We start from the raw sequence: 14,252 nt of genomic DNA, 5'->3' as shown, positions 1-14,252 counted from the left end.
GAGTTAATCACAAGACTGTCATGTAGCAGCTCTGCACACTAGACTCAGCACAAAGCTTATGCTTAGAAAATGAAAATAATCAGAAGAACACACACAATTAAAAGGAGCTATCAGGGCCATAATCATAACTGTGAGCGAAGTTCCCTATACAAGGTCAGATGAATGCCATGTATTTTTTTACCCACTCAACATACTGGAAGACTAGTGTGTCTGAGGGCAGTGTGTTATCGACAGCAGACAAATGCTGACACTCTGTTTTGAATCTCTGCATGGCCTGTCATGAAAAACAAGAGCAACACAAGGTACATAGGCTCTAGTCCATGAACTTCAGGAAAGCACTATGATCCTGCCAGCTGTAGTTTAGTAAGGGCTCAAGGCCTGGCTAGGTTCACAGTGCTGCCTTCCTCCCAGAAGTTCCCTCTTTTCTTACCCCATTTAGATGGCTGAATCTCATCTGTCTGTCCCATATTTCCTTTGATCCAAACAATGGACCAATAGCTCACAAGCAACCTTTACTTTTAAACATGTTCCTTCAGTGTTTTTTAAAGTGTTGTTAAAGTGTTTACTCAAAAGATTAAACAATTAGCTAGAAGAGAGCAATCAAACTGTTCAGTCAGGCAGATCTCAGACTCATGCAAACTTTGAGAGAGGATGGAATAACAGTTCCAAGAACTGTTTTTGTGGAAGAGAAGGAGGAACTGTGGACAAAAACTACAAGGGAGAAAAGAAAACTGTGATTAAAATAAAAATCTCTTCATTGAAATATATAAACAACACAAATTACTCACATAATTATGGCAATTCTTCTTTCCCTTTCTAATGTGGATTCCTGGCAAAAGGAATCTGAACTCTACTGTCCCAGTTTTTTGTTTTTTTTTAAGTAAAAAAATACAACTATTGTTTCCCAGAGTTTCAAGTTCTATTTCTGGAGGCTAATTTTAAGTTTTAAGAATGGTGGACCAAGAAATGTACTTATTACCTGATTTATGAAATGGTAACCCCTCTGTATATCACCTTTATAATAACAATTAAGAATGTTTTAAAGAATGGTGGGCCAAAAAAAAGAGAATGTAGAGTTACACTTTGTAACATTTTTAAGTCTTACATCCTGGGTCGTTATTTATTTTCTATTTTCTTGAAGCTACTGGAAGGAAAACTGAAAGGTCTAGTAAGAAAACAGCTTCACTGGTAACAAGCCAAGTATATCCACTAATTTCCTCAGCAGTATGCCTGAGCTAGTAGTACACTTAATATATTCCTCAGCATGATAACAAGTATACCAAACCATAGTATTCCACTTTAGGAGCTTCAAAATGAAAGAAAAGCAAAAAGAGTTATTTGCAGAAAGTTAGTATTTACTTACCTACAGACCACGGAGGTGAGTGATGGTAAAGCAAAGTGGTTAGCAAAGCGCGTGGGCACAATGCAGTTTCTTTTTCTTGGACGCTGATCTGTGTGCTATGCTGATAAGAAGTTTCTACTGGAGTTTTTTCTCAGGTTTCTACTCAACAGAAGCACTGGCAACTGAAGACAGAAAACAGCCCATCACCACTGAATCGTTTTATAGAAGCCAACAAATGTGCATCTTTCCTTCATTCATAATGAAAAAGTATACTGTATACCAAAGCAAACAGGACGCTAGTGGCTCAGGCTTGTACTCCTACCTACTCAGGGGGCTGAGATCTGAGGATCACAGTTCCAAACCAGCCAGGACAAAAAAGTCTTTGAGAGTCATATCCAATCAACAAGCTAAAAGCCAGAGGCAGAAGGATGGCTCAAGTGGTAGAGCACCAGCCTTGAGTAAAAAAGTTTAACAGGAGCTGGAGGCCTTTATTTCATGCAGCACATACATGTACATTCACGGTGTACGTACATACACACGCAGTGTACACCAAGGAACCTTGCTTCAGCAACACACCCTCAGGGTGTCTTAATCTTAAGACAAGATAGCCAATTTCACCTGAAATTTGGTGAAATCCAGCATGTCCTTTTGATTTCAGTCATTTCTCACATGTTATCTGAAAAATCAGATGAATTGCAAACAGGTTTGTTCTCTCATGAAATAAATGTACTGAACGGGTGCCTGTTTATCACATACAGGGATCAAGCTACCTACTTAGCTGAGAGATGCTAAATGTGTGTGTGCTACAGATGGAAAACATTTATTTTCTAGGAATGTAAGTTATGTGAAAGCCCACCCAGTCTTGTGTGTATGTTTGTGTGTGCGTGTATTTTAAAACATAGGTGACGTGGTTTTCAACTACACATTGCGAATTCACAATCTCACTTAATTGTAGTGATAGTTTTTTTTTTTTTTAAGAAAATAAAGTCAAAGAAGGGAACGGTGAATAGCAGGGAAACTTTTCCCCCTCAGGGCTTTCCCTGGTTAACCAGGAGGCAATGCTGAAGCTGGCGATCCCAGGCTCCAGGCAGACTCGGCTCCGTCTGCTAAACTTCCAGCTTGGAGCTGTTCGACACAGGGAGAACCAGGTTCTCCACAGGTGGGGAGAAAAGCGTTCCACCCGCGGGGGCCGGGGGCTCGGGGGAGCAGGAGAGGTGGCGTCCGGCCCAGTCTTCCCTTCCCTTCATCAAGTACTTTCCTGCTGAAGTGCCCAGCAGAGTGCGGGCTGGGGACTGCTCCTTTCAGGCTGAGAGGTTGGGTTCCTCATGGTTTCCCCGCCCCAGCCTGGTCCCTACCCACCCGTCCACCCGTCCACCCACCACGTCCACCTACGTCGACCCGGAGCGCTATTGCGCGCGCTCGCCCGCACACGCACACACACGCGCGCACACACACGCGCTCGCCCGCACACGCACACACGCGCTCGCCCGCACACGCACACACACACGCGCGCACACGCACACACACACGCGCGCACACACACGCACACACGCGCGCGCACACACGCACACCTGCCAGGGTAGGGTCCCACCCTAGATGTTGCCAACGGTGGGTAGAAAGTACCCCTGGGAGCCGCAGAATGGAGGAGGAAACCAGGCGAGGGGAACCAGTGCAAGCCAACTCCCCCACGCAGCACGGGGGTCTCCTCCATCCGGGCTCTTGAGCTGGGGAGATTCCCCCTCCCCCGACCCGAGAGGCCCCCAGCCGCGCCGCGCCGCGCCACCAGCGCGGTTCCCACCCCGCCTCCCCCGCCCCCCGACTCCGCCCGGCTCTCTGCGGGAGGACTGGGGGGGGGGGACGCGCGCTCCGCCCCGTTCCCCGTCAGCCAATGGGAATCCGGGCCGCTCAAGCCTGTCTCCGCCCCCACCAGGGGAAACTTGTGCGGGGGAGAAAAGTTTGTACAGAAGCTGCCAAGCGGAGCCGCCGGAACCCCAGCTACGAAACCCCGCCGCACGCGAGGAAGATGAACAGCCCCGGGTCCGAGCCCCAGGCGGAGCGCACACCGAGCCGACCCCGGGGCGCCGCGAACGGCCTCCGCGCCAGCCGCCAGCTGCGGTAGCCGTCCGTGCTCGCCCGCCGCCGGGCGGAGGAGGGCGGCCGAAGCCGAGGACCGACGCTGCGCGCCACCTGCTCGCGCGGCCGCACACCTGGACGCTGCCCGGGGAGGGCGGGCGGGCGGGGTGCGGCGCACCGCCTCTGCGGGCTCGCTCGGCGCCCAGGCTGACACTCACCGCAGAAGAGAGAGGAAGGGAGGGGGGACACAGATCAAAGAAGAAACCCCAGCCCGGTCTGGTGTCGATCCCCCCCCCCGACGTCCGGCTTGGCTCTTCGCGTTCTTTGAAGCTCACCGCAGTCCCGGAGCCTCCCTTGGCAGTTCCTGAAAGCCGGCTCGGGGCGGGCCGAAGGCTTGGCGAGGTCCTCGGTGAGCGAGGGGCTGGATGGGGGGGGGGGCAGAAGGTGGGCTGGAGGAGGGCTGAACGCGGTGGGGGGTCCCCCCGGGGCGCAGCGCGCTCCAGGTGAGACGGCCAGGAAGCCACGGGGGGGGTAGGGGGAGGGTAGACAGCGTGGGGGCCGGGCGCGCCCACGGGGGACCTGACGCTCGTCCATCGCTTGAGAACGAGTCTGTCGGGAAGATCATCACCGAGCCGCTCCCCACCCCCCACGTCCCCCACCACCACCCCGAGATGCTTGGGCGCTGGAGGGAGTTGGGCTGGGTGGCCGAGGCGGGAACGGCAGTGATCGCTGATACATATTTATGTCCGCCCAGGGGTGCTGCTGGCTGAGAAAGGAGCCCGGGGGGTGGGGGGAGATCTGGCTGCGGATCCGAGCGTCGGGTGCCCTCGCTTCCCGGTCTCCGCTCCCCCGTGGGAGTGCTGCCCAGCCAGGACTCCGACCCCTTGACGGTGGTCGTTTCTGCTCACGGCTTCTCCCTCCTCCCCTCCTCACCAGCCCCAGACCGAACTCGCCCCGCACACGCCCGGGTTGCCCCCACGCCGCCGCCCGCCGTCATGTCCACGGCCGGGGGCAACACGTCCGCCTCCACGTCCGCGGCCGAGCGGCTCAACAGCCCGGTGACCATCCCCGCGGTGATGTTCATCTTCGGGGTGGTGGGGAACCTGGTGGCCATCGTGGTCCTGTGCAAGTCACGCAAGGAGCAGAAGGAGACGACGTTTTACACGCTGGTGTGCGGCCTGGCGGTCACCGACCTGCTGGGCACGCTGCTCGTGAGCCCGGTGACCATCGCCACCTACATGAAAGGCCAGTGGCCCGGGGAGCAGCCGCTGTGCGACTACAGCACCTTCATCCTCCTCTTCTTCGGCCTGTCGGGCCTCAGCATCATTTGCGCCATGAGCATCGAGCGCTACCTGGCCATCAACCACGCCTACTTCTACAGCCACTACGTGGACAAGCGGCTGGCCGGCCTCACGCTCTTCGCCGTCTATGTGTCCAACGTGCTCTTCTGCGCGCTGCCCAACATGGGCCTGGGCCACTCGCAGCGCCAGTACCCGGGCACCTGGTGCTTCATCGACTGGACCTCCAACGTGACGGCCTACGCCGCCTTCTCCTACATGTACGCGGGCTTCAGCTCCTTCCTCATCCTGGCCACCGTGCTGTGCAACGTGCTGGTGTGCGGCGCGCTGCTCCGCATGCACCGCCAGTTCATGCGCCGCACCTCGCTGGGCACCGAGCCGCAGCAGCACCACGCGGCCGCCGCCGCCGTCTCGGCGGCCTGTCGGGGGAACCCGGCCCCGTCCCCCGCCCCGCCGCGCGTCAGCGACTTCCGCCGCCGTCGGAGCTTCCGTCGCATCGCCGGCGCAGAGATCCAGATGGTCATCCTGCTCATCGCCACCTCCCTGGTGGTGCTCATCTGCTCCATCCCGCTGGTGGTGAGTGTCCTGGGGGAGGCGGGGAGGGAGGAAGGGAGAGGGGGGACCTACTCCACCCGCCCCCTCCGCCCCCCACCCCCGTGTGTGGGGTCCATACTCTCGGGGACCGTCCCTGCTGGCCTTTCATCTTCTCGGAGCTCCCCGGGCTCGCTGGGTGAGGGGCAGAGGCTGCTCGGCGTCAGGGGTGCCCATCTCCGTGGAGATGGCAGAGGGGTGGCTCTGTCGGGTTCTGGGGGTGCTTCTTGCATTCTGTCACTCTGTAGAGCTAGAAGAGAGATCGGGTGCTTTACAGTCTAGTCCGACTCCATCACTGCCCCAGAGGAAGGCTGAGGGCAAGCCACCCGAAGCTGCTGCGCTGCGTTCCCAGTCCTCCTGGTGACAGGCCTGGGAGGACATCTTAGTGCACGCAAATGAGCATTCCTGTGTGGAGTGTGGCCGACACCCAGGGTTCCTTGGTCTTTCGACATACCAGGAAGCAAGGGTTTCTTGAGGGTCCTTTCTGGACAGGCTGATGTGCATGGGGTATGAAATTTGAATTCTCAGCAACCCCAAGGAAAGTTCCCTATGTTTATAGAGAAACTGAGGTGGAGGGATAGTTCTTACTTATTGCCGAGTCAGAGTCCTGTGGTTTGCAGGGTCTAAAGTTTATCCAGCGCCAAACCCTGCTCCTGTATCTCACATCCTGTAGTCCTGCCACCTGTGTATGGCTTCTAGAACATTGCTCAGTTGGGCCTTCACTCAGCGACTGTTGGAGTTTTAGTACATTTCATCTTTAAAATTGCCATTGAGTTTGCTAAAATATTGTGAGTAGAAAAGTTCAAACTCCTGCTAGTTTTTCCACTTTGCCTATGCATTATCAGATTGCACACTCACACACGCGTGCATGCACACACACACAAAACAGATGGGCAAATGAATGCAATTTTTCTTAGAATTTATCTTGAAAGCCACTAGTTTGTAGTTTTTTCGTCTCTCAAAACACTACCTTCCTGGGGATTTTAAACTACCAACTGAGGATTTGATAAAGTACCAACTCAATAAATGTAATGGACTGTTACTGTTTTCTTTCTTTTATTAATACTGTCCAGGGATCTTTGATGTAAAAATACTTTATCTCTGCTGAAAGTGAAGGTATATGGAAGAACTCAGCAATGGCAGAGCACCAGCTTACAGTAGCTTCTTGCAAATTTGTATAAACAGAAGTAAATATAATTAACCAGAGGAGCCTTCAAGCCCTTCCAGAACCCAATGCACTTTGCAGAGTTAAGTCACACTCGAGTCACATAAATATATTTTACTGTCTATAAATGTCATTTGCTTTATCTTGTTACGCAGAACAGCGTGAGATTTTGAGGGAGTCTTAGGTTTTGCCAAACACTAAAGTGACAAACTGAATGTATGTTATTTCCAGAACATTCACTTGAAGGTACTGAGGACTTAGGGCTAGGAGGCTAGCAACATGCACGTAGTTTCTAAAGGCTTTGGTTCCCACACAGCCACCAAGAAAGTTTTTCCTTTTGCACCTGAGGATTCTTTAGCATCTGTTGATTGAAGTGGTAGACCTGGCTGGAAGGCCATTTGTGACAGTCTCCAACATTATTTGACTATCCAGTAGTAATAAATGGTTGCAATTATATTTCTTATTTGCCAGTTGGCATTTTCCTGAACAAAAACACCCTGAAAGCATGTTAGTAACATGTGCTAAACTTTAAGTAATCTCAAACTGCAATTTGACCACTTGTACTTTGTGAGAAATTTTTTAAAAATCATAGAAATAGGAGTGGCTTCAGTTTTGAGCCTTTACTTTGGATTACTAAAATCTCATTTCACAATCACTTTAAATGTAAATTAATGGTAAGCAATGGTGCATAACCCTGCCCACCTACACACCCACAATTCGGCAATTACTGAAAGAATCAGAAGGGAAACTTATTCACAGTTGTCATCTTCCTTGGCTTGCTTTTAAAACTTTGCTTCCCTCTTCCCCACATTTTGAAAGTTTCTGAAGTAGCTCAGATTTAAAGCAATTGTACCTGTTTTGAATACCGCAGGCCCCATTGGATGGATCCCATTTGAGGGAAATCAGAACCTTTCAATCATTTTAAAGAATTTTAAAGGGCTGCTAGTCCCCCAAATATAGTTTCCTTGGAATTTCAGAAAGCTTGACACAATGTAGAAGAAAAGCAAGTAACAATAGAAACACAGTCAAGTTTTTGTGAACTTTGCCCAAGAAAGAGGCTCTTTAAGTGACTCTTGAAGATAGCTGATATTGAGTTTATTATAAAAAGTAAAATTTAATTTGTATCATATATATATATATATATACCTCATACATCAAGCTGATATTGGAATGGAAATTTGAGAAAGGTTGAGGATTCAATTATGAATAAAAGGAATATTGTTTAAACCTACAAAATTCTCTGAAGTGAGAGAAAGCAATGAGCAGAGGATCTATAAATAATATTATATGTCCACATGTAAGAGGAAGATGATTCTTGCCATTTTGGCCCACTTTTCTATTTGCAGCTGGTCTCGGAATTTTTTTAAACAGAGCAGAAGCTGAAGAGATGCAAGTATATGCTTAAGATAAATAAAAGATACTGCATTTTTTAGGAACAGAGCAAGACAGTCTCTTAAAGCTCTGCTATTAAATACTGCAGTTTAATTTTTGGTGCGCAATTTTATAGTTACAATACTACTGCTAACATGAGAATTATAACCAGATCTTTGGCCTCTGGACTGAACTGTTATGTGTTATGATTCAGAAAGCATTGTTGCCATGCACAGTCAAGCAAGGCTATGTTTATTAGTAATTTGTTTCTTTTCTTTTTCTGAACTATTTTCTTTTAAAAGTGGGATGGCTAATTTGCTTTTATCTTCTACTTTGGTCACGTAAACTTTAAATCTTGAAGAAAACAGCTTCCTGGGGGTATTTACTGAGTTACTTACTATAAACTAGTCATCCCTATAAAGACATCACAAGCAAAAGCTTACAGAAACAGACGAAAACTATACATAGGTACTTTGGTGGAAGTTGGGGGCCATTAGATAATTGAATCGATGTCAGCTGAGGGGAAAGTCATTTCAGTGGCTAAAAGTCATGCAGTAAGTTTGGGTACAACTACAGAAGAATCCAAAGGGTTTGATTACTTTTGTTATTTGAGTAAGTTTTTAAAAATTACAATTCTTTGAAGCAATGTTTTTAGTTATAATATGAAATTCTAGCCCAAATAGTAGTACCTTAAAGACTGCAGAGTAACATAAAAGTAAGGTATTTCCACATCCGATAGCTCATTGGAATCTTGAAAAGCTCCAGAAAGGAAGTAGATAGACCAGTGTTTTATTTTCCTCTAGAATTTAGAGTTTTCTACTAACTACAAAGTTGTAGGTTTAAAAACCAAATAAATCTGCATTGTAGACATTTACCAATAGTTTAAGGAACTTGCCTTCAAGTATGTGGCTAGTTAGAGATCCAGTAGGAACAAAAAAGGAGGTGACTTACCCCAGCACCCAGCCCAGAACATTTTCCATTATCCTTTAAGAAGAAAAAAGTAGTGCTAAGAACTTCTAGTAGCAGCTGTGTCAATTCTGGACTCTCCACAAAGTGGTGATAGAACTGAGCATGCCCAGATAATTCCTTTCTGTGCTTGGAGCAGTGAGGAAGCATAAAAGCACAAATCTAGCTGCAGAAGTCTTGTGAATGTTTTAGAAAAGAAGGAAGGAAGGAAATCCTTATTACTATTTCAGCCTTCATTCTTTCAGTCAGTGTTCCATGCAAATATATGTAAGCATGAAGCTTGTGTTTTATTTTTTTTAATTTTATTGTCAAGGCGATGTGCAGAAGGGTTACAAGCTTGTATTTTTAGTACCGTGTCACTAACCATACTTTAAAGCTATCCCTTACCTGAAGTTTTAAATTATTAGAATATTCCCCTGTGGTCAAGTTTTCCTATGTAGGTTACAAGAAAAGCTGTTAAAGAGAATATATATGTTCCCTTCCAGCAATTTTTGCTAATAAGCACCCAAAGAATGTGTGCAGAGCTCAGGCAGAATTTGAGCAGAGGTTTGCTGGATTACAACACTGGGTGTTTACCTGTACAGCTTATATCTCCCCTTGTAATTTTCCTGAATTTCACCTTCTTGGAAATCTGTCAAATCCTCCTCAAGTTTTATTCCAGATTTCTTAAGCCTCAACTTCTAGTTATTGTCAAGAATTTTAGAATACTGACAAGGAATCACATGCTTACTTCCAAAAAATAAATAAGTAAGGACTCACTTTCCAACTGAAAGAAAGTACTCGTGTTTATATTCCGTGCGTGTTTTAGGATATTTTCCCCTCTGACTCAGAGGGTTATTTTTTTAATTAGTAGCCCACTCTTCCAAAACTGAAAGCTGCCTGAACTTGTTTATTTGTAACATATAGAGGCTGTTAGACAAGAATTCCCATATGAAATTGAAGAAGTGATGTTGTGCATATTTTCATTTCAAAGCTCATCTGAGTCCCTCTCCCTTTGGGGAGAGGAAATCAAGTCACCCTTGTAAAGTAATGCAGAGTTTGATGTACTTATTCAGGCATTACAAAATGCATGATGCTTTTATTAGTTTTTGTCTTTAACATTCTTTGCACAGAGAATACTGTGCAAAGCAAAGCTCACTAATATTCTTTTCAAGTAGTCCCACCAATTTTTTTTTTCAGTCGTAGGGCCTGAACTCTGGGCCTGGGCGCTGTCCCTTAGCTCAAGGCTAGTGCTTTACCACTTGAGCCACAGTACCACTTCTCACTTTTTCTGCTTATGTGGTGCTGAGAATTGAACAGGGCCTCCTGCATGCAAAGCAAGCGCTCTACCACTGAACCACCTCCCCAGCCCCAATCTCACCAATTTTGACAAGGTTTTTCCCTATATTTAGAATTTTAGGGTTTGTACTCATCCTTCTGTTACCTTGTAAACTCCCCTTTACTAATACAAATTAAATGATCCATCATGGTATTTTGCAGTATTGTAAGATACTCCCTCCATGAAATGCTAATCTACAGCATTTTTGTTGCAGCTTTCTTCATTCCCTTCTGTAACGGTCAGAATTAATTACCACTGTGGGCGTAGGGAGCACAGGTGATTCCTTCCTTCCTGGCTCTTACCACCTTTACTTACAAAAACCCATTAACTTTTTGCAATAACTGTGACTTTTCTAAAAGATCACAGAAATTTATAAAATAACACCTTGTATTCTATTTTAACTGTTCAGAAAATTCTCTCCCTTCAGTAATAACCAGGGTTCCTTTGACATTGGTGTAGAAAATTATCCAGAAACAATTAAAAATCTCACAGGTGCAAAGTGTGAGGATTCCAGTCTGAGTCTTGGAAATGGCTGTTGAAAGGGCATCCTAGGGGAGAGGAATATACTAAGGACTCCTAGCTGGAGCAACACTGCCACCTCCAGGCCATACATCTCTAGTTCACACAAACTGCCATAAAACCTGATGCTAATAGATTTAAATTCATCATTCCTTTTGCCCTTTGGAGCATAATATGGGATGTGAATAAAATTCTAGACCTCATGAATTTTAACAAGTTCTCAAAAATAATTCTTAAACAGAAGTCTATTCTAGTGACCACCGAAACTCACCATCAAATTCATGCCAGAACCTGGGTCTGAGACCAAACCTTATCACCAACATAGGGAGATCTTGACAAGGTCAAAACCCCAAGTCTCAGCACCATATCTGAGAAAAGTCTTATCTTCCAGCCATCTCTTAGGCCCTTGAGTAGCTTCTGGAAGGGAGAAACCAAGATGCTTGGGGTTTACTAGGTCTTGTTGTCACTACTTCGTTGTTACTGTTTGTGTTGTTAACTGTTGTTACAGTTTTACTTATGCTAAAGCCCCTCTCCACCTAGAAATAGCCCCAACCCAGTTTTTACTCATTTGTCTAAAGTTTCTTTTATGCCATATATGTTTTGTCTTTGTTATCATTTATTCTAAAATCCTTTTTAATGCATCATATACAGTTGTTTATTCCAATTCATTCCTACCCATTTTTCAAAGACCAAGATAGTAAATAAATCATTTGGCCACTTTATATTATGAGAATTATAGGGCCATGATTCCTTTCCAAAAGTCTGTAGAACCAGAAATGTTTCAGAATTTCTTGTTGTGTGGGTGTGAGGGGGTTGAGGTGGGGGGAGGGGTAGAAGGGTTGGTTCAAGGCCTCACTGTATAGCCTAAGCTGGCCTTGAACTCACAGTTCTGCTGCCTTTGCCTCTTGAGTACTAGAATTACAGTTACACATCACAAGATATGACAAAATGTATAGTAGTCCCAGAAGAGCTGGAGCAACACAGAAATAATCACTCTAAGTAGAATAACTGACACTAACACCATCATAATTTGTTCAACTTAGGTTCTAATGCCAAGTTTAGGTTTGGCTTTGCGGTCAAGTAAGTTCCCAAAACAAAGAAAAAAATTATCAAACAATAACAACAATGTCTTAATGAAGTATTTATTGGTGGACCTGTATCTGACTGCGATCTAAATTTCAGTTATTGAAGAAACAGATACTTAGATCATTGATCAAGCATCATCCAGGAATAATCTTCTTAAAAATTGGCTTTTGCAGATTAATGAAAATTATTTCTTTAAAATATTTTTGCTGTCTTTTATCTAAATTGCTGTAAGTTTTTCTAAAAGATTCCTATCCTTTCCTGGTGATTCATATAATATGAGTCATTAGTTATTACACTCTATGATAAAGCAATAAGGTCCTGAAGTCTTGTTAAAGTTAGAAATGTTTGATTCTAATTTACAGATTGAAGGGCTAGCCATGTTGCTGTGAGTTGTTCTTTCTTTTATTTTCCCTAAGATTTCCTTCCTACTTCTCTCATACCTAAAATAATTAACAAAAACTATCACTAAAGACAAATAACAATGATCTCAAAACTACCTTTTATACAAACTACAGGTTGCATCTTTAAGTAATCCTATTGTAGTTAGAAAGTCTAGGTAAAATAGAGTGAGGGGTAAGAATCAATGTGTGAGTTAATTTATTGACACATCTTTTGTGCTAAGGAATATAATGTCAGTCTTAAGTTTACACCAACCCATGCTCTTTTCAATGAATGACTTCCAGAAGGTGATGTATCACTTCATACCTCTGTGACTGCACATAGAACTTGCTGCAAAGTATTACTTATTTCTGAGTTTAACAAATCTCACTTACCCATCAAAATTCAGTGCTGAAAGAAGACATGCAGGTGAAAAGTACAGTTTGGTGGCTGAAGTCACAAAAACTATGAAAGCCAAAATTAAAAACACATACTATGTTCTAGTAGTTCTAGATGAGAGGAGATTCTGATGTTGGTTCAAAAGTTTCAGCAGCCAGGCACCCGTGGCTCATGCCTATAATCCTAGCTACTCAGGAGGCTGAGATCTGAGGATTGGAGTTGGAAGCCAGCCCAGGTAGATTCTTATCTCCAATTAACCACTCAAAACCCGGAAGTGGCGCTGTGGCCCTAAGTGGCAGGATGCTAGCCTTGAGCACAAAGAGACTCAGTGACAGTGCCCAAGCCCTGAGTTCAAGCCCCACGACCAAAAAAAGCAAAGTTTACAGCATATTCTGTGTACACACACAGCATACATGTATGCATATGTATACATGTGTGTGAATGTATATACACATATACGCATGTGGTGTATACACATTTATATGCATGTGTATATATATTGGCTGATTGTGTCAACTGCATTTTTCTTGTCACTTACCAAAGACAGTAGTTGAGGTTGCCAGACGTTCCTTCACGCTTCCCAAGTTGTTTTAACGATCCAGTCTCAACGCGGGCGTGTCACTCACTCCGCAGGTGCGCGTGTTCATCAACCAGCTGTATCAGCCCGAGGTGGTGCGCGACATCAGCAAAAACCCAGACCTGCAGGCCATCCGGATCGCCTCGGTGAACCCCATCCTGGACCCCTGGATATACATCCTGCTGCGGAAGACAGTGCTGAGCAAAGCCATCGAGAAGGTGAAATGCCTCTTCTGCCGGCTGGGCGGCGGGTCGCGCCGGCACCCCCCGGGCCCGCCGTGCTCGGAGAGCCGCAGGACGTCGTCGGCGCTGTCCAGCCACTCGCGCTCCTTCCTGGCCCGCGAGCTGAAGGAGCTCAGCAGCACGTCCCAGACGCTGCTGTACCTGCCGGACTTGGGCGAGAGCGTCCTCGGGGCCAAGAACCTGCTGCCAGGGGTGCCGGGCGCGGGCCTGGCCCACGGGGACCGCGCGTCGCTGAGGACCTTGCGGATGTCGGAGACCTCGGACTCCTCCTCCCAGGGCCCCGACTGCGAGGGCGGCGTCCTGCTGGCGGCGGAGGAGGTCGGAGGGCCCAGCCCGGAGGCGCCCGCCCCGAAAGGCAGCGCCCTCCAGGTCACCTTTCCCAGCGAGGCACTGAACTTATCCGAGAAATGTATATAGTCACGAGCGGGGGGGGGGGGGAGCGGGGGACGGGGCGCAGCACTGTCCTGGGACTAATGATTGAAACAGATCCTGTGCAATAGACACGCCCTGGAAGCACTTAGCAAGCTCAGAGGGGCTCCGCCTGCAGCGCGCACACTAGAGAACGGTCGGGCTCCTGAGCACTTTCCCAGCGATCCCGTGGAGGGACACGAGTCCAAAGGCGGTGGGGACTGTCACCCAGCGTCGCGTGGGGAGGGCGGTCACAACTTGATGGCTGAGCCATCCAGGGATGCTTTTTTTTTTTCATGACACCAAGAACTTCTCGTTGGCACACATCAGAGGGCTCTATGCCAATGGACTGTGGCTGATTGAAGTGTCTCACTAAACGCATGAAATGTGAATTTTTATCGTTGTAAATATGGTTTAAGGTATTTAAAGTACGTTCTTCTCCGTGAGAAGGTTTATTGTTCATACAAGGTATAATTAAATGATGGTAACCCCTCTCGTCAGCGTAACCAGCTAAAGTTG

General features: G+C 46.8%; 2 protein-coding genes across 2 annotated transcripts; both read left to right on the top strand.

The window, feature by feature from the left end:
- Positions 1-2,938: 2,938 nt before the first annotated feature.
- On the top strand, positions 2,939-4,303 carry LOC105987305 (basic salivary proline-rich protein 4-like). Its single transcript, XM_013018518.1, has 2 exons — positions 2,939-3,824; positions 4,170-4,303. Exons 1-2 carry the CDS (start codon positions 2,939-2,941, stop codon positions 4,301-4,303), a joined length of 1,020 nt encoding a protein of 339 aa, XP_012873972.1.
- On the top strand, positions 3,583-13,742 carry Ptger4 (prostaglandin E receptor 4 (subtype EP4)). The gene is made up of 3 exons (XM_013018546.1): positions 3,583-3,824; positions 4,352-5,289; positions 13,140-13,742. The coding sequence occupies exons 2-3, from the start codon at positions 4,411-4,413 to the stop codon at positions 13,740-13,742; spliced, it is 1,482 nt and encodes a 493-aa protein (XP_012874000.1). The 5' UTR covers positions 3,583-3,824; positions 4,352-4,410.
- The last annotated feature ends 510 nt before the right edge of the window (positions 13,743-14,252 follow it).

This window comes from Dipodomys ordii, unplaced genomic scaffold (genome assembly GCF_000151885.1).
Source record: "Dipodomys ordii isolate 6190 unplaced genomic scaffold, Dord_2.0 Scaffold41, whole genome shotgun sequence".
NCBI lineage: Eukaryota > Metazoa > Chordata > Mammalia > Rodentia > Heteromyidae > Dipodomys > Dipodomys ordii.
The sequence above is the reverse complement of the archived record's forward strand: the minus strand, read 5'-3'. Positions and strand labels throughout refer to the sequence as shown.